The 25,595-nt window shown below is 42.5% G+C and overlaps 1 protein-coding gene across 4 annotated transcripts in view; it reads left to right on the top strand.

Moving 5' to 3' along the window:
- The window catches only part of LOC148835847 (uncharacterized), a 150,131-nt gene that overhangs the window by 51,650 nt on the left and 72,886 nt on the right, over positions 1-25,595 (top strand). For all 4 annotated transcript variants that reach the window (XM_088913250.1, XM_088913254.1, XM_088913251.1 and 1 more), the window contains one exon: positions 7,785-7,872. In XM_088913250.1, coding sequence (XP_088769376.1) covers positions 7,785-7,872 — 88 coding nt within the window. The remainder of the gene's footprint in view (positions 1-7,784; positions 7,873-25,595) is intronic.

Here is a 25,595-nt window from a genome sequence, read left to right as displayed (position 1 = left end):
ATTTGTTTGAAAACTGGTGAAATGGGTCTGTAAGTGCTTACATTTTCACAGTCTTGCCTCATTCTGATTTCTTTTCACGTATATCTTTTTAAGTGGGAGGGATCTTTCAGAATTTCATCATTAGCCGCTTATGTGAATAGGCCTGTGTGCACTGTTTGATGATCTCATCAGACCAGATCTTCATTATACTGGATAAGCTTAATCAGCAGAGACTACTGAGTTGCTCAGTCCTAGATGCTGTTGCTTTCTGCCTGGCCATACCTACCCACTCATTTGGGATTTCTGTAGTTGTGAGAAGAGAGTAAACCCAGCTCTTGTTTTTTAACCTATGAGATAATATATTTTAACCTAGGAGCAGGAATTTTTATTGGTCCACAAATAATCCTCACACTTTGTTATGGTTGACTGATAATCTTAAATGCTCTTACCCTATAGCAACGTACCATTTGTGATGTAGGCCTGTGTTTTTCTTCTGTTTAGAATAGCACTTCCCATTGAAATAAGCTCTTCTCATTTTTCATCTCGACAGCAGCATTACAGCTATGCAGTCTGACCATCAGATCTCATAAGCTTACCAAGGCTACGTCTGCTGTGATTGAGATTGGAGACCTCTAAGAAAAACCAGGTTACTGCTGTACTGCTTACCTGGACCAGTAGGGGGCGCTCTTCCCACTGGACCAGACTTTTCCAAAACAGCAACCCTTCTGGCTAGGAACAGTAAACATAAATTCAAGTCACATTAGTGTTTTTGAAGGTACCCAGCCACGGCAGCTACATCAAAGTCCTTTGTGCTCATTGTTGAAGTTACAGTACGTAGACAGACATCAACCCGACAGTTCTCAAGGCGATTCCTTCTGATGTTTTGATTGAGTTCATGTGGCTAAAGCCTTGTTCACAGCATGTGTCAGGGCTCAGTGTTCCAGTACTGAGAGCCCTGCCAGGTCACAGTATTCAGTCTCACTTCACTTAAAGACACCACAAACTGATAACGTTACTGCCACAGCTGTCTGACTTGAAAACTGTCTTGACAGCATCATCGTTGCAGGATAAGGCTATATATTGCATTTTGGCCTTTCTGGAGTCAATGTGATTTGTAGGTTTTGCAGAAAGTTGTTGGATTTCCGAGAGCGATGGTTGGTTAAAGGTGGTGTCAAGTAAAGTAAAGCGTGCATTTCACTGTTTGTGTGTTCAGCAAGCCAGGCCTAATCAAGTAGGCATAGTCAAGTGATCTTGCTTTTACCTGAGCAATCTTCTTGTTTGTGAAGGTGTGCTCCTCACCTCCTGAGCATCTCTGTGACCTACATAGTAAAATGACCTTGCAGTACTTCTCCCGAGAGTAATGTATGTTGTAGACTTCACAGTTGTCTCCTGCGGTGTAGTAAAACCCAAACTGGGGAAATTGTAGCACTTACTATATACCGTAATCTTGCAGCGTATTCTGTATAAGTAACCTGTTCTGAAATGCTACGTGTTACACTAGAAAATCTCCTGAAACTTGAACTTCTCAGCACAGGTAGCAAAACCTGACCAGCAGCAACAAAACCTCTCAACACTGATGGGTAGGAGATGGATCATTTATGGGTAATACCCATGTGTAGTACCTATCAACTGGAAAATTTCCCATGTCGTGCCCATCCATAAGAAGGGTGACAGAACTGAACCAAGTAATTATAGACCAATAAGTCTGACTTGTATTACATGTAAGGTTATGGAAACAATTAGAACTAAATTAAAGGATCGCCTATATGGGAATCGGATACAAGAGAAGGGGCAAGACAAGTTACCATGATTATCAAAAATGTAGGTCTTGCCGGACCAACACATAATAGTTTTTAAACAAAAAACAACAGGAATGGATACGTTTTTAGAAGGCTTTTGATAAATCTTATCATAAATGATTCATTTTAAAGCCACAGCTGGTAATTCAGAGAAACAGGTTTTTAGATTGAGAATTATGTATTAAATAGAAAACAGAGAGTACTGATAAGGGGTGAAGAACCCCATTAAATTAAAAAATGTGTGTGGATCATTTTGTAATTTCACAAAATGGAATACTCAATACTTCTGCAAGGCATTGTATAGGAATGTTGAAAAGGCCCGGTTGACTATGATTATGGGAAGCACGGATGCGAAGAAGAGACTTTACTGCCTGAAAGATGGGTGTGTTTGGCAGAAGCTCCAGACACAAAGATATTTCTTTTATTAGCTTGGTGATGTTTCAAGATCAGCAGTGTATAAGGTGACGTCAGCATGGAAATCCAAGGGAAAGACACCATCAGCAAAGGGAAACAGTGGGGTGGAAGCGCATTCTCTAGGATTCTGATATCCATGCATTAATTCAAAGTGCAGGGTCAAACGTTCGAGCAGCTGCAGATCAACCTGGAGCACAAGATCCAGTCTCATCAAACATGGTCTGCGGATTGTTCCACAGAGTGGGATGTCATAGTGGGGTTGCAGTGCACGTTTTGCGGGTCCGGTGGTACAGGGAGCAAGGGCAGAGGACTACCGAATAGTGGAAAAATAACACTTGTCAGATTAGTCATCCTTCACCAAGTGCTCGAGAAACAGATGAGTACATGTGTGGCGCCAACCTAAAGAACTCTACCACCCTGAGGGTTTGGTTCCAACAGGGAAGGTTTGTGGTGGTTTTGTAATGTTTTGGGGGGCATTTTCCTGGAATCATTTTGTTGTACTCATTGTGTGCGAAGGTAAGGTCAATGCTAATCTCTAACTCATGGTACTGAGTGATGGTCTTCCAGAATGACAACCTCCCCTCTGCCCCCCCACAGAGCACGTGGTCAGCCGATGGTTTGATGAGCATGACACTGATGTTATTCATATGTCGTGGCTTTCACAGTCACCAGACTTGAACCTATTTGGACATTTATGGGATGTTCTGGAACAAAGCCTAAGATGGCAATATCCATCTATATCAAACAGGCATGTGTTGTGATGTACCATATCCCTCCTGCAGAATTTCAGATGCTTGTAGACTCTATGACAGGGTGTATACAGGCTGAACTAGCCACATGTGTTGGTCCAACACCCTGCTAAGTGACTTTACATTTATATTTCCATTTTTCTATTCATTTCATGGAATAGAAATTTAACAATTTCATGCAATTTAAACTGAATTTAAACTGAGACACTTTTATGAGAGTATGGAGCAGTATCCTGGCTTGTTTCAAGAAACAATTGGATGGGCTTCTCAATGAGCTACTAATTACCGAACAGACTAGACTGGGTGAATGAGCTTATCTTCTCTGAAACTATTCTTATGACAAGCAGATTTTTTTGGAGGTAAGGAGATTTAAATATTCCTCCTCATTCAGTTCAAGATCTGTCTGAACTCCTTTTTTCCTCCCTACCCCACTGCAATGTGTAAGTGTCACTTTGATCATATCTTCCACAAAGTCATGTGTGACTGATGCGATGTCTTTATCCATCATATCTTGTCGGTGGGTCATACAGTGGTGGATGAATAAATCACCAGTGTGATCTTTCAGGCAATTTGAAATGTTTTCACGTTCAGCTAGCATTAGCATCCCGTCCGATGCAGATCCCACAGTTTTCTCTACAGGGTTCTTCTATTTTTCATTTTCCAAACATCCAACCAGGTCTGCATTCCGATTTCCAGCATTACGGTGCTCAGTTATTTCAATTAAGCTTCACAACTTTATTCTCCATCCATTATATCAATAAGCTGACTCCAACCATTATAATCTCATCACACTTTGTTAACAAAGGGACATTTTAGTGTACCTTTAACAATTTCACTGTAAAGGGAGTCACTTGCATAATGGCTGTTTCTTCCCACAGTGCTGGCACTGCAGGGACGTGTTTTTTGGAATTTGGGTCACTTTTTTAGCGGTTTCTTTGAAGATGCCTTCTGTAAGTGGTTGTTTGGGTTTTGCTGAACTGTAGCAAGGCAAAGATCATCCTGTGCATCCCTGACATTCTGGTTTCAGAAGGTCAGTTACTGATTTTTACTGTTTCCTTTGGCCTGCTCGATGAACTTGTCCTTCTCTGCACTCAACACACTTGAATTCTAAAATATTGTTCTGCATCACTTCCTAGAATGGTGACATGACACAGTTGACTTGGTCACATCTATCACACTCCATTAAAGTATCCGATGCTCTTATCAGCATAAATTATCCCTTTTTCTAAGCTAGTTTAGACTTTTTTTTCCAAATTCAGTGCTTTGTTAGGTGCGTTTTTTTCTCTAGTGGAATTAGAGGGAAATTCATGTGCAGCAGTAAATGGAGCCAACGCTTTGTCTGATTGGATAACAAAGCCTCAGGTGAAGTGTCATCCAGGTTCTGCAGTAACCATAGTGACTGTTGATTCTTGATTTAAGTAGAGGCCAGATCTAGTCTATTCATATCGGAGTATAGATAAGTCACACGCTACACTGTAATATAAATGTTTCTTGAAATCTCAATATCAGATCCCAACATTTTTACCTTAGACAAGTTCTGGCCCCTGGTGACCGGGGATGCTGTGTTGTAGGGAGGAGACCTTCCTCAGATGAGACTTTAAAATGAGGTCCTGGTTACCTGGTCAGTAGAGATCCCATGGTACTGTTTGCAAGGGATGTTTTAACCCTGGTGCCTTAGCTTTGTACAGTCTGGCCTATCTCAATTTCTACCTTAATTCAGTCGGTGAAGCAATTTCTCACTTCCTCTGTGTAGTGACCTGCTGTGCGCCATTAGGCTGTGCGCTTACAGTGTGTGTGGTGAGTGAATTAGGTCATCCTCTGTATGTGAGGCCCATTATTAGGCACAACAATAAACAAATGCCAGAAATTATTAGTAGCAACTATTCCAATTAATTAATTTGTGGAAGAGTTCATGTATTAAAAAAAATTGTAATGGATTTCCTTGTCAGTGTGATTACTGTGATTGCCTTGTCCACCAGGACACTCTCCCAGCCTAGCTGACTCTGTAAGGAGTTAGTGTGCCTCACATCCTGAAGTCCAGACAAATTCCTTTCCCAGCTGGTGAGTAATTAGTGTAACGAGTGCCTGCTAGACCCTTAAGAGGGAACCAGCCCTAGAGCATTTTCTGGGTTCTTATCGAATAAGACAGACGCGGTAGTCATACTGCTAGGGGATTTGAAGTTCAGTGGACAAGATCACAGCTGTTTTTACGGCGGGCAAAGACTTTAGCCGTAGTTCAGCCAGTGACGCTGCAAGGAATCCCCTGAAAACTGCTCTGCAGATTAGTGGGGGCTCACTCCTGATCTGTTCCGAGTAGGGGTTTTGAAAGAAGTTCAGAAAAAGGCTCAGCATGTTATGAGACTGCTACCTCCACTAACCTCACTTGATTGAGCGATTGCGTGATTGTTATCCTTGAAACCTACCAGCCATCAACTAAATTATTCAGTGAGCCAGCACAGGAGATTTCAGTGTGTAACCTGCAGCAAGCAAACAACATGCAGCTGATGCATTGCCTCTCTTCACATCGGCTACAGATGTGGTGCTGCATTCGGGCCTTTAACAATAGAACAAGCACATGGAAATGATTATGTAAAAATCCCCTTCTTATACAAATATTTAATTTCACAAATAAACCCTCTCAGTCTGTGCTGTATAAGCCAATAGTGCCTCTAGACACTTCTGGTCTCCCACTGCCTGTTTGGAATACGTACAGTAAACATTTCTGAGATTTTGTATCCCAGCAGGGAATTTGTAGCTAAATTAAGACCTTTAATTTGGGATAGCTGGCTTGTCATTTGTAGTCTTTGCGTGTTTTTAGCTTGAATAGTAAGAGACACTGCTTTTCTACATTTATATTTTAACACCTCTTCTTAAAAGGTCATTTTAAATGTGTGAAAATACAAACAGTAGACCTTACATTGTGCGTATATACTCTGGCCAATGTTTTGTTTCGGTTGCACAAATGCATTTAGTTGAAAATAGACCATAGACAGCAAGCTGGTGTTGAATTTTCCAGCATGATAAAACAAGATAAATTCAATATTGTCTAATGAAAAAGGAAGACTTCAGACTGAGGGGGGGTTATTTGATTAAAAGACAAGGACATCTTTCCCTAGCAATCCCTGAGCTGGCTACTAACTGCCTTTGCGCTTGTTTCTCCGTAATGAACTGTGACATGTGGAAGGTCAGGCTGGCATGTTGGGTTGAACAGTAAACACAGCATTTGTGTGGTTAAGAAGCGGAACACCACTGTCACACTGAGTCTGCATTCAGCTGCAGAGGGGGAAGCACCACACACACACACTTGCTCTCATTCACACGCGGCTCCTCTTTAAAGATACAGCATCACGTCTTCCATACACATAGCACAGTGGCTGCGACTGGGTGTCGTACATCGGGAGAAATAATAAGAAAACCGAGCAGCGAGTGTTTCTAGTTTGTAAATGGAGCTGGACCGGAATGTGCCTGCAATCGAGCTGTTAATTGTATTTCAACATATCATTTTAATGCATATGACACACTTGAAATTGTCCGTTTTTAAAGTTCAATTTCCCCCCCCACGCACCGCGCAAAAAATATCATTTCTTGTATTGCTACGCCAGCTACTACAGTATATCATGTCATAAATCACAAATATGCTCACGACTTCCTCCTTTATCCTAGGCTCAGCCTGTCCTGGATACAAGCAGAGCTTATTAGATGCTGAAAAGAGAAGAAAAGAAACACAACGTTGTTGAAACTTTGTGTTTCTTTTTTTCTCTTTTCAGCATGGAATAAACCTTTACTTGTTCCTTTGCAGCCTAAGCATGTTGACGCAGCTACCTACTTGAGTTTATTAGATGGTAAATTGTATTTAGATGTGCAGACGACCTTTAATAATGATCTGAATGCAAGGCTGCTTATGAAGCTAAAAGGTGTAGGATTCAAAGGCAATGTACAGTATGAAGAAGACTGAAAAGTGGTTAAAGTATTGAAAATAGAGCGTTGGAGTTATTGGAGTGCCACAGGGTTCTGTTTTAGGCCTGCTGTTGTTCCTCAGCAACATCAATGATCTTGATTCTAACATGTTTAGAAAACTACTTCACAAAAACAAGAAAGATGCCAAAGGTGCTATATTACAAAGTAAACTCTTGACTTATTATTTGTCCAGGCATTGTGAGAAAGTGATTAAAAAAGTAACAGAATCCAAGGCTGCAAAATGAAAAGTGTAGAATTTCAAGTTATGTTAACAATGTTGGCTGCTGTACTACAATGCTAAATAGGCTTCACTGTTTTAAACAATAAACATGTTGGGTCTAAAAGCTGAGAGGAGCTGATCCTCTTCAGCCCTATTAGGGGACTTAATAGAAGTATTCAAAATCTTGAAAGGTATATTCAGGGTTAACTCAGTGGATTTACTTAAACTTGGCAATGAAAAAAGAACATGAGAACTCACTTCGAAGCTACAAGGAAAGTACTTGGAACTGAGAATGGTGGGTGGGTGTTTGGAACGAGATGCCAAACCTGATTCTCTGGGACCATCAGGAAAAGTCTGGATGAGATCCACAGGTTGTTACGCTACCTGTCACCAAATAATCACAGTGCCTCAGATGGTCCTTTCTGGTTTATAAACTTCTTGGGCCTCTTTGGCAAATACTTTTGTGAGTGCACATACAGGTGTGTATTCCACACTATGAAGGACGTGCTCCGTGCTGGTCTGACATCACGAACCCTCGGTGAAACACAGCAACTGACTGTGCTTTTCAGTTGCGCCTGCAACACTGCCCAACAGACAGTGTCAGCTTCAGTAGTCAGCCCTTCTTCTGTTTCTACCTTGTAATGTTTTTCTTTGTTTTCTTCACAGACTGGTGCGCCCTGGCCTGGGTTTGCCTCATCACGCTGAACCTCTACCTGAACTTAGTGAGGGAGATGAGAACAGAACAGTTTGAAGTGTAAGTGTTTACAGCCCTGAGGACGGGCTGCAGCGGCTCAGTGTTTTTGGCAGCATGTGATTCTGAGTTTGTTTGTTAGGGTGAAGCCTTGCTTAAGGCTGTCAGTCTGAACTGAACACATGTTTCCATTGCGGTGCTTGTCAGGATATGTCCAAGGAAGTCTTTACCATCATTGGTCACATGTGCAAGATATTTATGGAAGCGCAAGAAGTTTCAATGTTGCATTTAATTTTCGCCTAATAATCAATCAAGCATCAAACAAAGATGCTGTCGAAAATGTGGCATTCTCTCCTAAAACAGTATAATTTGTTAATTTGTCAGTTGTCAAGTCTGAGAGTTCTCTTCCTGAAGACACGTCTATTCTATTTTCTATTTATTGTCCGATGAGGTCATTAAAATGAATTTCCTTTTTATGTATCTGAATATTTTCATCTGCCTACTTTCGTTTTTATTTGGATGTGGGAGGTTGGTTAGCTCAGGGGTTATACACCGCTCTCTGTCCTCATTCCTAGTGCTGGCACAGGGCTATCTGGCTTGACTCAGGCGTTGCCAAGCCAATAATGAAATGTGTTCCTGAGCTTTTCTCGAACACAGCCGAAGTCAGATGTTCTTGCCCTGTGTTTACATGATGCAGAGGACATAGTATTGTACGGGAAAAAAATGCTCCTGCCAATCAGTGCTTACTTACTGCTATTTTTATTTCGTGTTTCATAAGTGACTAGATTGTAACCAGCGGATTCTAAGACATGACTCAATTTTAATATTGTTCTTAAAATTGTGGGAGGGAAATGAATGTATAAATTAAGCATTGCTATGGAGTATAATTACAGTATACAGAAAACTTTTAATGCTGATCAATTGTTCACAGTTCTTGCTGCATGGACACTTAATCTGTGTTACGGATTTGATCAAGAGAGTAATTTCAAAGTATTTTATGAACAATGTATTTAATAGGATATAAATAGGAATAGTAATTTAGTCAGCACAAAAAATAACAATCTCTAAAATCTCATTCTGTGTTTGCCAATCCCAGTGACTTTACAGACTCAAATTGGTCATCCTTAATTACAGTTAAGTGTTTTGTGTTTTTCATCAACTTGAATTTTACTAGCGGATTAAATAAAAGCACCAGCTTAAGTGATCAGAGGATGGTAATGGACTATTTACAATGAAAGAAATTTGTTTTTTTGTGGTAATGTTTCACCAAAATACCTTATACTTTGTGAAGCTCTTGCTACATAAAAATGCAAGAGCATTGATATAATTGCATAACAATGGATCAGTTAAAATTGGCTCAGGCTTTGCATAAAGCATTAATTATGTTGTGATGTTATTTGTGGAGTACCACTGGGATCTGTACTAGGACCACAGCTGATCTTCTGTCAGCTGGTTTCTGTCAGTGATTTAGATTCTAGTATAGTTAGTAAACAAGTCAAGTTTGCAGATCATATCACATTAGGGGGATTGGCAAACACTGGAGAAGCAGCAAATTAAATTCAAAAACATTTGGATAAAATTCAACTGGGCAAACACCTTGCAAATGATGTACAATGTAGATCATAGTTTTGCATGCAGGCAGCAAAAACATAATCTAGGAAAAAATGAAGATAGAAGAGGCTACTTATGAAAAGACTTACTGTAGGTGCTTATGTTGACAATGTGAGGAAGAAATAAAAAGCCAGCAAAATATTAGGCAATACTGTATAGTGTAAAGCACATAATTAAAATCAAGGAATGTTATATCCTTGTAAGACCACATTTAGAATACTGTATATAATCGTGATCACCACATCACTTAAAAGATATTTCAGCTCTGGAATCAGTCCAGACAGGAGCAACCAGATACTTTCCTGGCTTAAAGAAATGATAGGGAGACGGAGAAAGAAATGAATCTTTTTCATCTTGAACAGAGAAGGCCATGTGGAGACCTGCTTCACTGGGTTGACGGTATCAGTGCCTTTGAGGCTTTTGAATTCTTGTATCAGGTCCCATCTTAGTCTCCTCTGTTCAGAAGTTCAGGGGGGTTCTTTCAACCTGTCAGTGTAGGACATTCCCTCAACCCCAGAATGTATCCAGCAGTGCCTGGCCTGCAGTGAAAATGGCCTGTTTCATTGACATGCAATAGGTGAAGGGTGCACAGCACCAATCCTGGAAGACCGCTGGTGTCTGTAGTTGTATTTCCAGTTGAGCTCTTAGCTGTCTGATTGAACTAATTTCTGTCTTAACCAGACCAATTTAACGGCTTTCCCAGCTCTAGATGTAGTTGCTGGACGTATATAGATAACTATAAATACGGCAGGATTACAGCCCCTTCAGAAATGGAGTTGCTCTCTGCTGCAGTAGGTGAAGGTCAACCTTCTGTTCTTATTTACATGCTTTGTTGAGTGGTTAAATAGCCCTGGAAGCTGCAGGGTTACAAGAATGAATGCAGTTTATCAATAACGTGAGACGTTTCCACAGGATAAGCACAAGCATTTTCTGAGTACTTGAAAAATCCAGCTTTAATGTAAAGGTTAAATAAAGTGCTTGAATGTGCAGTGTTTCTTCTGGTGTGGTGTGTTTACCACATGTGAGTGCTGGGAAAAGGTCCAATAGTTTGTATAAGTGTGAACCTTGCGATGGTGCTAAGAGGGCAGTCTGGGCTTTATTAGAATTTAAGTTCAAGCTACATAATAGGGAAAGAATTTGACAAGTAAAAAAACAGGTGGTCCTACCTTAAAATGTGCCACTTTTCTCTCTGATCACTGTTCGTGTCATTGCTGAAGTGGTTTACCTGAAAATAAATGAGAGACATCAGCTGCTGTCCTCGTGTGTAATAGGTTTGTGTAACCTTAGCCTTACACAGAAAAAACCCCACATTCTTCAATTCTTTTTGTGCCGAGTTTGCTGCACGTCCTCCATTAAAAGGTACTCTTTCTGGAAGTGGTGTCAAAGTGCTTTTTGATAAGTTAATGATCTACTTTATAATTACTTGACTGGTGTGAGGGGGGGGGGGGGTTCCATTCAGTGCCAGAGATAATGCAGAGTCATCAAGGGACCGCAGAAGCCCTGACTCAGCCTTCGCATGCTCTGTTGAGTCATTAAAGAGCAGGTAATTCAGAAGATAACTGGAGCTCCGCTGTCTTTTGACCCCTCAGTTAGATCTTGCCTTGATTTTCATTAACCCACAAAAGAAACAAAGGAGTGTTAAACCCATCTGGCTGTGCAGCTAGTTGACGTCTTCTGTTCCATTTTCTATCCTTTTTTGAAAAAATAAGGAAGGAGGCAGTCTAGAGGTGACTTTTCCTTGTTAGGCAAACAGCCTGGAGCTCTTAATATCTCTGCAGTTTTCTAAAAAAAAAAAACCGTATGACATTGCAAAGGTTGGGTTTTTGGGTTAACTTCAATAATTTCCTCTCCTCCAGGTTCTTCAATTACACGTGCAATTATGTTTAAAATGTATTTGCTGCAACATTAAGCATTGAGGTTGGCAGTAATTTGACGCAGTGTTTTCCGTTGATTTCATTGACACAGAATTCAGTTTGGAGGTGGGTGCCAGTTGCTGCGTTGTCTCAAACGATTTTGATCAGACCAAAACGGAGCTGCCTAATAGCACAATAGGCTTGTTGAGAATTTAATAGATTGTTAAAGTGGTGATTGCTGCGCCCAGGGTTAACAGTACAGATGCGTGTGGAGTTTGCATCGCGCCTCTCACCCTCAGGTGCCAGGCGGTTTTGTGCTATCTTATTGCACAGAGAGCCAATATCAGTATGTCCTTTGTTTAATCTGGATAGCTGCCAAGGTGTTGCCTATCAGAGGCCCTGTGCTGCAGCAAAAGCCATACAGGATGATAGAATCTTAGGCCCTGGCTTGGGAACTGTCTTGGGTTTGGTGCCAGAAGGCTGTGAGCCAAACCTTATAAGGAAAGAAGGCTGTTTAACAGAATGCCTGGCTGCAAAATTGTTTGCTGGACCGATTGTTCCTGGTCATTGGGGAATCCTAGCACATTCACAGCTAGCCTTCAATGTCTCAGTACCTCGGGTTGTGCAGTATAAAACAGACGCCCTGGTTAAGCACTGTTCCTCTTAATGATTTCACTTCACTCCGTGTTATGGGTAACCAAAATGCAGCAAATTGCACACTATGGATGGAGTGAAAATTTATTCTTAACATGTCGATGATATTTTCTGTATTTTTGTTAAATGCTTGATTTGCATTGCTGCATTGCTTTGTTTATGACAGTAATGCAGAATCCCTTGATAGATGGTTGCTTACAGACCATACGGCTTTGTGAAGTCACTGTTTTTCAACAGGAATGGTGTTACGATCTGTTAACAACACTGAGGTTTTACTGTTATTATTTGTAAGTAACTCTCTCTCTCTTTCCTAGCGTTAATCCCGCATCAGCAGGGTCCGCTTGTCGGCACACCAGTCTCCATTTGGTGGTTTGAACCAAATCTTTGAGCTGACGTTGCCATTTACTGCGACCGAGAAATACTCCAACCGGCGCGTCGCTCCGCCTGCCGTTGGAGTGGGGGGGGGGGGTTGTAAGTAACTCTAAATGCCTTTAATGGTAGATATATTTTGACAGAAAAAAAATAGCTCTTGGACAGAGCAGCAATTTGCTTCTGTTTTCACTACGAAACTCCTAGCAGTAATCATTTCTTTATCACTTTTACAATATAATGCACGTTAGGTATCCTTTTAATGTGAATAGCCAAGTCATCCAAATAAAGAACTAATACTTCAATAACTTCAGAAATATTTAAAATTCTGTTTATTTTGTGAGTTGTATATTTACTTTTTAATGCATTTAAGTAAAACGGAATGTATGAGCTGTTCTAAAACAAGATTTCAGCAGGGTGCTTTACAGTGGCTCTCAGCTGTGCGTTATTGTGAGCCTCACTGGTTTACCATTAAAACCCTTTGAGTTCTGCCCTGAACAAAACAATTCCATATGTTGGTTTTGAATGCTCTTCGCACCACGGTGAAAGGACCGTCGTTAACATCTAAATGCTGCCACACAGAGACTGGCCCTCGGTTCCTTTTCTTTTCTTCTCTCTTTTTCAGGCTGCGTTTGCAATAAGCTGTGCCAGTCTGCTTCTGTTCAGAGAATCTCTCAGCTGTGCGTCGGTGTAGGATCAAACGCCCTGTGTCAGCGCTTAGCCTCCTGTGCAAATCACAGGACTGGAGATGCTTGGGCTCATTACGGCGCTGTGCTGGCTGAGCCCCCACGCAGTTTTTAAAAAAAACATTTTTAGTCCTATTGTGGCCCAGAGCGTTTCCCAGCCAGGCCCCTCCTTGTAATGAGCACCACATGGAATTCCACCATCAGGTTCTCCCCTGCTCGTGCTGAGCTCTCCCGCTACCGTTCACACGGGGCTGGGCGGGCTCGATTCCGCGTGCCCGTGCCGTGAACACCTGAAGATTATAAATTATTTTAATTAAAACGTCTTTTTAAAATGAATAAAGGAATACGAGTCGCATTTAAAAAGTGCTGGCAGGGTTCGTCGTAATGCTTTATGCTGCCAAATGGTGATAAATTGTTTTGCTGCTGCTTGATTTTTGTTTTTTTTTTACCCTGCACACCGATGAGCTTTCACGTGGGGATTTGGAAAGAGCTCAGTTTGGTTAAAAAAAATAGTTGAAAGCTGTATGAGCTGGCCGCATGTTCGCTCAGGTCTAGTGCTGGGCTCATCTGTTCTCAGCTTTCTTAGCTTGCACCTGACTAGAAAGGGTTTTGGCATTCTCCTAAAAACAGTGAAACTCAATTTGGCTGCTAAAGATTGGGAACAAGCAGCAAAATAAATCATGTTCTCCACCTTATAACCCCTAAACCACTTTGGTCATTATTGTCTGTCCGGTAACCTGAAACGCCACTCTGAAGTCATCAATCTGCAGAGTCAGGTGTGTTGTATATCCTCTGTTACTAACAAAAGTGCGCATTAATGATGTGTCATTTCCTCAGATTTCGAGGGGAAAAGGGTAATTTCTAAGTGCACTGCCTTACAGGCACTTCTGGGGCAGAAACAGGTTTTTCTGTGTGTTAAACAGTGATCGTGAGAACAGTAGAACAGATGCCTTCAGTTCAGAGCTCACAGGAGACATTGTTTGGGATGAAGTGTGAAACAGCAGTATGACATAGTTCGGATCTTAAATTGATATCTTACGATGTGGAACAGTTAAAAAAGAACATTGTTTTCAAGGACATGTTAATAAAAAGAAAATAATTACCCAGTGTCTTCCCTTTTCCTTCAGTTCCACTTAAAATGCATCAGCCGTACAGATACACTGAAGTCCTGCAGTTATTCATTTTATTTATGGACACATAAATGTTTCTTTGGACGTCAGTGACATCAACCACTTAGTCACAGTATATGCAGAGTAGTATAGAATGCAATAAAACTAATAATGGGCTGAGACGTATTCTGAGGGAAGTCATCCGCCGAACGCCAGCGTGTTGTGGTTTGAAGCACTGAAACGTTAGTGGGGAGAAAGATGCGCGCTGTGCTGGTGGAGCTTGCCGAGCTGTGTGGGCAGTACTGCTCTCGCGCTGCGGGTCTAGCAGAGAAAGGTATAACCCGCAGTCCCACTGAGGCCGGCAGACGCGCGTTTCAGATTGTCTCGCAGCCCCTGCTGCTTATTTATACAGAGGCAGTCGCGGCTCTCCTGGAAACAGCTGCATTTCCAATTTCACTCGGGAGAATTCGTCAGCTGGCAGGGGCTCCTGTCAGGAGATAACGTCTGATTATTTTTTCAGCTTCTCTGTGGCGCTGGGTCAGTGGTGTACAGGGCAGCCTCAGCCGGGATTCTCCGATAGTTCAGGGGCGAAAAAAAATGTTAAATATCACTGCACCGATGTAAAAAACAGCTGTAGTGTGGTTGCTTTAAATAAAAAATATCAATCGACTAATCTGCTTGTGATACAGATTACAAACTACGGCACTTCAAATGTTTTGCGCTGTAACATTGTCATTTCTGTCTGACTGGGATGTTTTTTATAGGAATACAACAATGACCAGGATGAGGAAGAAACACTTGTTCAGATTAATGTGGTTGTCTCCCCTCAATCGCACACTTTGTGGGGGTGCTGGCTGGGGGCCTTCAGGGAAGGGGCATGCTTTGTATTCCTTTGTAAAAGAGAGGACACTCTTTTTTAGGGCGCTGGAAGGCAGCTCAGCGACAAGAATTCAGCCTCTCTCTAGCTCTACTTTTGACAGAAAGGTCTTACCTTAAATGATCACTAGTGCCGTCAGCAGCTAGCTTTAGCAGAGCAGCAGCTTGTGACTGTCTGTCAGCAGTAGGTTGTTTGTATTGGGCTTGTGACAGCTTTAAAAAGCAGCGTGCAGCAGCAGCAGCAGCTACAGAATTAACAGCTCCTCTGTGTGCATCTGTTACCAGAGGCCATTTTTAAAAAGAGGCCGTAGCTAAAACAGATGTTAGAGCGTCCTAAGTGAGAGTCTTTGCAACCTGGTGGCTGTGATCTGTGTCACTGCGTCTAGGTTAGCAGTCTTTGCAGTGTGCCGCAGCTTCCTACAGCAGCAATTACAGAACCGGGAGAGAGTTGCTTGAGGACATGTTTTGTACAAAGCGTGCCCCTCACACAGCTTGCAAAACAGGAAATGCTTTTTCTGTGTTGCCTGCGTTTTCGAAACCACAAGAAGAGGTTCACTCCTCCTTTAAAAAGCAGGTCTCTTTTTTTCTTGTTTCTGCTTTCAGTCAACTAGGGACATTCTCCGTCCGTTGCTATAACGTGAGGTTGTTTTGCATGCAAAACAAATTTAAAAGACGATGAGGCTCTTCGTGCGTTGGCTTGTTCCTACACAAAGTTCACGTGGCTGGGAAATTCAGTAATACCTACTTAAAGAAAACTTCATGTGTTGCCTTCAGGTGGTTCCGTCAGTCTGAAAGGAAGACTAAAATTCAGCTTAAGCTGAGACCTTCGCTTCAGGAAAAATCTAGAGGCCTTCACTGAATGACACTGCGGCTCCACAGATGTTAATGAGTCATGACATGCTTTGCTGGAATGGGATGCGGAAAAGTCGAAAATTGTAAAGGATGTTGCTCACAGAAATATTTAGCTTCGGTGTGTATGCAGGACTGGAGTATGAAGTGGCTTGATCTACTTCCGATCAATGTTCCCCTTTGAAGTGATGTATTGATTTGAAATAAAACAGACAGCATAATGGTTAGATAAGTCTGAAGTCCCGTCTTTGTCGATAGGCTGTGTGTGAGGTGCACAATCTGGTCCCTTTCCTTTTGCTCTGACAGTACCTCATTCCCCCGCATCTTTTCCTGAAGGCGCTTTGTGACTCATAATTTGCTTAGGGTGGGGCAGCGTAAAAAGGAAATTCTGCACAAAAACCCAGAGCAACTGGACAATGGGCCTTTGTTTTTGCCAGCGTGCATCTGAGCACAAAGCGCGCGGGGGCCTATTTGCTCGTGCAGCAGAACCACTTTTGTTCCAGGAGGCCGGCTGCTGTCAGCCCTGGCGGAGCCGGCCAGCCCCCTCGGCGTTCGCCTGTAGCGAAGGAAGCTGCCGGAGCTGAAAGGTGCGATTTGATGTTTTCCTTCCTTCGGCGAGAAGCCAGCCCCCGTCTGCGCCCCGCACCGCTAGTGTAACACAAGCAGATTACAGGAAAGAGAACTGCTCTTTGTGTTTAAGCTTCCCTTGGTAGCTGCACATTCATTCACCAATAATTTCAAATCCCTTCCAATCGCTGCGTTCAGATCTGCGCGGCACAGTTGGAGACGCAGTGCCGTGGTGCCCTTGGGTACCCCTCTCGGCAGGAGCATCCTGTCTCCCTGCGCTGTCTCGTTTCTTCAAGAGGCTTTGAGAGACCTCCTGCAGAGAAGCTGTAGTTATTGGCAGGGTAGGCAGGGGGGGCTACTGTAGCGTCGTATGTTGTAGAGCTTAACTGAATAAGGATGCACTGTTTTTTTACTAGTATTACATTAATACCCGTCCTGTTTTCACCCGTGCATTGGCTTATCTGTGCTCCTCTGCATGTGTGTGTAATATATCCATCTATATTTTCAAAGAACTGTTATGACAAAACCTGCAACCATTTTATTTTCTTTTACATTTGGTTTCATTCTAATGCCTTATACGCACAGGCACAGTGTGCCAGCAGATAACATATTTCACAAAGCCATGGGTTTCTTGTTGTTGTGCAGGATGTTAGACTGCTACATAAAACCCATTTACAGTGACAGCTTCCCAAAAATGCTTCTTTTCTGATTTATAATAAAAATGAGACCATCTGTTAAATGAATAACTGAAGATGATGAAATTACACCTGCCTGCAAAGCCCCCTTCATCTACTGCCTCAAGCTCCCTGAAGATTAATGATTATGTGTGTTCGTTCCAGTGGCTCTACAAGGGAGTATTGTGTGGTATCAGAAACAGGTGACACACCGGAGGATTGGGAAACACGAGAGTGCAAATGCTAATGGATTTTATTGCCACACTGCACTCCTGCGTGCACACTTCACACACACACACAGGGGAGTTAGGGAATTGTTGGAAACGTGTGGAAAAGGGCTTGAGGTAAAGAGGATCAGGGTAAAAACCGTGCTAAAGCGACACAAAAACTTCTTCCTTTTATTTTATTGCCACACTGCACTCCCGTGCGCACACTTCACACACAACGCACACACAGGGGAGTTAGGGAATTGTTGGAAGCACGTGGGAACGGGCCTGAGGTAAAGAGGATGAGGGTAAAAACCGTGCTAAAGCACCACGAAGCTCACTCATCCCCTTCCCTCTTGTTGGTGCGCAGAGGTGTATAGCACACAGTTCGCTGGGAAAGAGCAGAGTGGTGAAAACATCCTGCTCTGTGCCGACGGGTGCTGGCCTGGTGTTTTGTGGTTTCCCTGCGGCTGTGGCTGCTCTGTGAACACTGTGGCTTCGCTGTCGCGTATCACCGCTGAGGACAGGCTTTTCTGCCGGGAGTAAAAAATGGGTCATTTTCTGCAGAAGTTCTGTCTGTTCCCATATCTCTTGATCTTGCTGACGTTCCTGAATTTGTTTGCGGCTCAATAGCGGCAGAATGAGGAAAGGAAAGGGGAGGAAATTACAAGAGTAAACCAGCAGTGAGGTGTCCTTTCAGTCGCCTCTGCTTCTCAAAGCACACCTTACGGGGAGGCCATTGTATATGAGCAGAGCTCGTCTTACCATGTGCCCAAACACACTTTTCAAGCCATACAGCAAAGTTTCAGGTGTAGATTCATGTGTGTATGTCTGCCGGAAGCTCAATGCAAACAGCACATTTTTGTGCCATGACAGTTTTCCATCTAATAATTGTTGTTTTGCTGATTTTGCTGTTTTAGTAATTCAGTAATTGAACTTGAGGTTTATGCATTGATGTAAAAAATCATACAAGAGAACTATCCACAATTCATTGGTTTACCTACAATCATCTGACTTTGATTGAAATTCAATAGAAAACTTGAAATGCGTTTCAAATGACTGTGTTTTTAGGTGACATTTTCTAGTATGAGTGTTGTATGAAACTGTCTGTATTACACGGTAGCTGCATTTTCCCACCCGGCCGTGCTTTACACAGTAGTATTGTACTTCTGTGAAATCAGATGCTCCTGCTGGATGGTTAGCTGTGTTCTGACAATTAGTGTGTGCAAAAACCATCTGACTAACTCACCAGCAGCACATTCTCAAAGAAATGGTTCATGATTTTATTAAATGGAAGACACTCATGGCACAAAAATGTGCTGTTTGTGTTGAACTTTCAGTAGAAGTAATAATTGCTCCTACAGTACCTCTGGATCCAGAAAACAAATTTTTAGGAGTTTTTACTAACAAGCAAAAGTAGAAGAAAAGAATTGAAGAAAATCTTTTGTTAGGTCTTTCAGAATTCTTCCAAAATCTCAATTAAATTGACATATCCCCTTTTCTGGGAAAAGTGTTCTTTGTAGTTTTAAAGCCCACACTGATCAGATTTAGGTTTTAGATTTAGGAAAGATGAGAGAGAAAGACACAGCTGTAAGCATGAAGCTAGAATACCACATTCTGTTATGAGTGAGTAGCGCAAATAGCCACTTTAAAAGAGCTGTCTGATTGAGAGAAAATATTTCACTTTCAGTTTTGAGCCATTTAACTAATCACTTTTCTCTCCAGTGGACTGAGAAGCTCTCGTTTTCTCGTAATGCACTAATATTATGATATGCCAAGGCGCCCAGTTTATGACTCTTCCAGTCAATTCCAGTGAAGAATTTTGTTACGACCAGCTCCTTAATTATACACCTGACATGTCGTAAAATAAACAGGGAAGGTATTTTTAGGTACTATATTTTTAGGCACTGCAGTTGAAGAAATTAAAGAGTGATGTGGTGAATGGGCCTATTGTGTTCTGCACCTACCTAGACGCATCACTGTTGGGATTAATCTTTGGAGCAGTTACTTTAAACAAAACACCAAAAGAAAAAAATGTAGAAAAAGACCAAATTTGCTGATAACATCACAGGAGTTGTTCAGATTTCCTAGAACCAGAGCACTGCTGGCTGACATGCAAATTGATTGTCTTCAGAGTGCTGCTGAGGGTAGTTATCTGGTCGATACTGAACTTCATTGGAAGGGAGATATTGATACATACTGCTAATAGCACTGCAGAGTACACACGCGTACCGCAGGCCCTGTACCTACACGCTTATCCTCAGTGCCGGGTGAGCCCCAAAAATACTGGCCGATGCATTCCTCTTTCTGGTGTGTGGGCTGGACCTTTAAACTCTGGTCCACAAATTTGTCTGTTAAGTATTTTCTACTGGCAATTTCACACAAAACATACCAGAGGAATACAACGGTTTACATTAGTGCCGAGTTCAAATTACACTCCTGCAAGTTATACCCGGTTTGCAGTTCACAGAGGTACTGTCGCTCTGGCAGTCAGCGGTGCCAGGCTGATGAAAATGTAAAGGTTTAGGTAAAAGAAAAAGACTGAAGGGGCAACAGGAAGCACTCGTCCTACATCTTCACGATGTTCTGCCCTGCACTCTGGATGTGAGGTTAGGTTGGGATCCTTCCTTCAAAACATCTGTATTTTTTCTCAAAACAGGAACTGCCCTCGATTTCTATAGTGGTCTCCAAAGAGCTGAAAGGCCTAATGGGCTGAGCTGCAATCATCCCTTCACAGAATCAACCTTCTATGATATAGTTGTAAGATAGGCAGTGCAAACAGGGTTGCAAAGGTTTCATACAGTTAACAAATCCTCACTTCCAATTTGTTTCTTTGCAGTCCATCCAGATCTGGAGGCAGCCACAAAAAGTGTTGAGTGTGCACATTTAACAAATATGGTTGTAAAAGGCATTTGGAGCGTTTTGTCTTGTTTAATATTCGATTTAAAACTGGACCTCTGGTTTAGTGTGTAAACGTAGAGATGCTATGGGAATCAAATAATGTGGCATGTGTAAGGCGACTGTAATGTTAATTCAAAGGGCTCACTTCAGGCAATGATTTCAATTATATACCTCTACCAGAAGGAGAGGATAGCATACTGCAGGTAGCTTGCAGAACAGAGCACAGATTTATTCAGCTGAGGCTCTTGGGAGCCTTAGAATCTCCATAATAATGTCGCAGATAAATCAACTAATTTGTGAAGGCAGCCACAGCAAAGATTTTGTGCAAAATATAAAATGGATGGAATAAATCAAGTGCTGGAGGGGAAGAAAAGCTGGCTTTCCTCTCCCAAATTGTGCACTACGGTGTCCGTTTGTGCGCGGGGCCCGTTTCGCCTCTGCCGGCCCTTATCAGCCAGGGCTTGCTTTGTCCTGGCTCTGCACATGGCCGTTTCAGCGGCTGGCCCTGCAGGGGTCTGACGGGCCGTGCCTTTCCCCAGCGGTCCGCTCGTACAGGCTTCAGCATCTGCCCGCGCGCTTGCCTGGCTCGCCAGCGCGCCGTCCCCGGGGCTGCCCACAGGCATTGGCGCAGCTTCCCGAAGGCTGGAGCCCTGCATACGGCGGCGGCTCATTAATCCGCTGATCCACTCCGGACCCCGCCGTCTCCTCGGAGGAGCGCGGGCCACATTGATTTCCTGACAACCTTCGGTTTTCACACAGCACTTAGAGTGTGGCAGCTCTGGCAGCTGCTAATTTCTGTATTTACAAGGCCAAGCAGAGTAACGCGGGGGGCGGATCGCAGTCAGGGAGCCGCAGAGCTGCCGTTTCTCAATTGGCCTCTCTTCCGCAGGCCGTCCGCACCTGGGGCTGCTTTGAAAAGGTGTGCACTTACAGGGACAAATTTAACGGCAACACCTCATTTGTTTCTGAATGCGGTGAAAAGAGAAAGCAGTCGTACGTGCGTTCTGCATGCTGAAAAGTGCCTCGGTCTCAATGCCCTTGAAAGATTCATGTTCAGGATCTAAACATTACACTATATCAAATATCTCCATATGCCTGTCAACGTGGCACTGCATTTTAAGCAGGAGCTTTGCATGTTCATGTCTGGCTCCTGGTGTATTTTTAATGATATGAGCACTTGATTAGATCATTTTTGTCTTTGTATTTGGACAATTTTATTTCAAGGTTTTATGACCAGAATAACCTGAAATAACGGGGCACACCAACACTTGATTTTATTTTCAGCCCATTTTGAGTCAGACCCGATGACCGAACAACAGTATCTCCAAAACCCGTGACGCTTGTGTTCGGTGAACATTGACAATGTGGTGGGACATGATGACTCGGGAAACATTTAGAGGCTCCTTCTTAGTTCTTATTTTGGGAGGCCCATAATCTGCCACAGTTCTTAAGTAATATTATTTGTTAAACAAGAAAAAAAGCCTTGTAAGCAGATAGAAAGGGACCATTATTGTTTTGCCTGTATATTTTAGGCGGCAGATGTGTTGATTGCAACAGCCTTTTAAGCACTGTGTAACACTGGCTGATACAGTGCCCTTTTCACATAATGTGCTTGCATCGTCGTTTACAGTCCTTTAATGAGTGGGTGTCATCCATTAAGTAATAATGTAAATAAGGCATTGAAGGGCAAACTAGATGGCCACGAGGACTAAGGATGGCAACATTCTGCCAGTAAGGAGATGCTGCTTAAGAGGCCAACTTGCTGTGCCAGGAATCCATTTTCTTTTATATGGGAAGATACAAAATGCAGACATTTTTACAGGATATTATGGGTCATTTTTACAGGATATTACTGTGTTACTGTGATAACATTGTATAATCATGATCACCGTATATATAGTCATGATTACATGATGTGAAGTGAAAGCACTGCTCACCAGAAAAAACAGTTCCAGTTTGTACTTATGGATGATCTAGAGATGTTTAACTGATTGGCATCTGCAGATGTAAAATACGAGGGCCAGATGTTAAAACCAAACCAGCCACATCTGGAACTTTGTTCTAAACTCTGTTTTGCTTGGATTGTTTTAAATGGCCAGTTAAGATGCAGAAATATGTTAAATGTGAAACATGTCTTTGAAAATCAAGACATACATTGTAAAGTAATTATTGTTTAACCACCTGAACCCAACAACCAATAAGAATATAGCTTTTTTTTTAAAAGATAGGTTTATTCCATGCTGAAAAGAGGAGAGAAAACAGTTTTGGCTGTGAAGCCTTCTTCAGGTGTGTGTTTTCTCTCTTCTCTTTTCAACATGGAATAAACCTATTACTTGTTCCTTTGCAGACTACGCATGCTGATGCAGCTGTCCACCTGAACTACTTTTTTTAAAAGATGCTGGTTAAAATTGGCTGATTAAAATCAAAGAACATATCACCTGTTGAACTGGTAGCTGGGGGCAGATAATCCTTTAATGAATGATTTAATGAATCTAAAGAGGGAATGATCATTTCATTGTGAAAATGAAAAAAAATACAATTTTTAAAAAATTGGAAAATGAAAAAAGTCAGCCTCAAAAGGTCTGAAGCCTACAGGACAGCTCTTGAAAAGTACTGAATTATTCAACTTTTGTGCATGACCAGTAACTAGCTGGAAATGGATGGGTACATTTTTTGCAGCCTGCTGATGGAACATGTTTGACTGTCAGATTTATTTTAACCTTATTATTTAATGTTATTTAATGAAGTGGTCAAATGTTATTTAATGAAGTGGTCAAAATGCACATAGTACATTCTCCACTTTGAAGTTATGTTGAAGTTTGTTATTTGAAGTTTTAAATAATAAAAATTGCAACCCTATTTTTTGTTCAAGGCCATGGAATGTAGCCACAAAACTTTTTTTACTTAAATAATTGAAAATACCACAATTGTACCTATTCTTTCACAATTTGTTTACACGTAGACAGTCTGCGCTTAGTATTTTGTAGATTTGATTAAAGATTTAGTTTCTCTTCTTAAAGTGCCAGAGAGTTTTTTGGGCAAACTAAGATTAATATTTAAATGTCAGTGAACTAAAGCAGGGCAGGTGCTCCTGACAAATAAAGGCCGACATCTTTATTAATAAACTATTCACCACATTGATTTCTGCTGTAGTTGTGTGCAGTGCAATAACAGTGCCACTCCTATTTGTATTTTATTTTCTTTTGTTTTTTTCAGTATTCAAAGCAGTTGCATCTAAAAAAAGCGCAAAAGCTCAGTTCGTTTTATGCGGGACCTGCATACGAAACTGGGGAAATGAAGCTGTCTGTTGTTGTTTTTTTTATTGCATGTTAAAATATGACGCTACAAGTTTGAAAAACAAACAAGCCCTGCACGGACAGAGTCAGGGAAGGGTGACGGGAAGCCCGGAGTGTGTTTGGGCAGAATGATCGCATTGGTCACCGCAGTGAGAAGTGCCGACAGGGTCACGAGTCTGACGCCACGGCTCAGCTGTGGGTCTTCAGCTCCAGGCCAGATGAAGTTCCGAAGGGCGGCGCGCTGCCGGGAAGCAGGTTGTGTGATTGCTCACTTGCCCCGCCTGCGCGCCGCGAGGGTCCTGAGGCTTCCTGCAGACAGCGGGCCCGGGGGCTGCGCTCGGCCGGGCTGCGGAGTGTGGGAGGCCCGCAGAGCCCCGGGCTGATTTCTGAGCCTGGAGCTCTGCCAAGCTCCGCTCCACGGGGCCTCGCTCCGCGCTGCCCCCTCGGTTCCACTCGGGCGAGCGCGGCAGCTGATTTTTATTTGTTTCCAGCCCTGACGCGGGCATGTCAGGCTCTCTCGCGCCGCGGAGCAGTGGAGGGATCATTAGGAGATCACTCTTTCTTCACATGGCTGCAGGGGCAGTCACTTCCTATCAGCCAACTGTTCGCTTTTATAAATAGCACTCGAGCGCCACAGGAAACGCACTGGGTGAAGATGCATGCAAAGCTTTAAACCCTCTGTCACACAATTCTTCAGCCATTCTAAAGGAAGATGAACTAGGGTCTGGTGACAAACGTTTCGACGTCTTTCCCCATCAGTCTCAAGCAAAGAAGACATGCACAGTGACAGGAGATTTTAGATGCGGTGCGGTTAAGTGCAAGGTCATGGTCAGCTACTGTTGACCGTACGGATGAGGACGGCTTTAATTGTGCATTCGTCTGAAAGTAAGGCTGGTGACTGTATGAAATTAAAGGACAGCAAACTGGCTTCACACAAGTCAAACTGTAAGCAGGGAATGATTTCCCAGAATATACTGTACCAGATTAAGTTGTCTCTACCCATACTCGGCAGTATTCGTAAAATAAAATCTATAACTCTGTACCCTGTGCATTATCAGTATATGGTGATTCAGTCTACAACAGGGAAACAAATCTTAGCTGAGGAATGTAAGTGTGGACTTTACATGTGTGATTCTTTGAGGTCTCCAATTTCTGTCTGCATTCGCAAGAGTAGGACTGTGTAAGCAATGGTAGACCGAGTAACTACTTGTGCTTAAAGCTGTGAGCCTTGTGTGAAAAGCATAAAAATCTCCAGTTCATCACCACAATTGGGCAGATCTACTTATGTCTGAGTTACTAGCATACAGAGAATGGGCAATTAAAACGTCTATAGGATAGAACAGTAAACCAAGCTGTGTACTGTGGTTCAGCTGCCAGCACTGTGCATTACTGTCAGATGGCATCAGGGAAGCCGAAGACAACTACCACAATTTGGAGATTTTAACGTGCACACAGTGCTTTGTGTGCATTCTGTGCATGACTGAGCAATTTAAATCTGCCTTTGGTAGTATGCACCCCTTATACAGCACACACCCTTAGATAAAATGCGTCATAAAGCATACTGTACCATGAGAGGCACAACTCCTTATTTCTTTATTTTCACGTATGAAAACTCTTATCCAAATAACACTTGTATATAAGGCACATCCTGTGCACAGAATGCTTAAATTCCTGTAAAAATGGAAAAGGACGCACATTCAAATCTTCAAATTGTGATTTTGTAGTACATCAGTATTTCGCATGTGCCTCTTTATGACACCTGTCACTTGTTTTCCAAACAGCCTTGAATCCACACAGAAATTTGAACACTCTTATTTTGTGTCAATAGTCTCACAGCAGGTGACACAGTGAGACACCAGCACTGCCACCTCACAGCTCGTGGGTCTTTCGTTCTTTTCCAGCCTGCAGCATTTACTGTGTGGAGTTCTCCCCCCCCCCCGTATGTCTTGGTTTTCACCAAGTATTCTAGTTTCCTGCCCCCTTCCAAAGTCACGCTGGCTAGGTAAATTGGTGTCTCGCAATTGTCCCTGTGTGTGTGTGTGAGCACATGCGCTGCATGATGGATTGGCTTTATGTCCAGGCTGTGTTTTCACCTTGTGTCATATGCTTCAAGCGTAGGGTTTGTTTGCCTTGAC

Source organism: Atractosteus spatula, chromosome 4 (genome assembly GCF_055471065.1).
Source record: "Atractosteus spatula isolate fAtrSpa1 chromosome 4, fAtrSpa1.hap1, whole genome shotgun sequence".
NCBI lineage: Eukaryota > Metazoa > Chordata > Actinopteri > Semionotiformes > Lepisosteidae > Atractosteus > Atractosteus spatula.
This window is presented reverse-complemented; position numbering and strand designations above follow the sequence as displayed.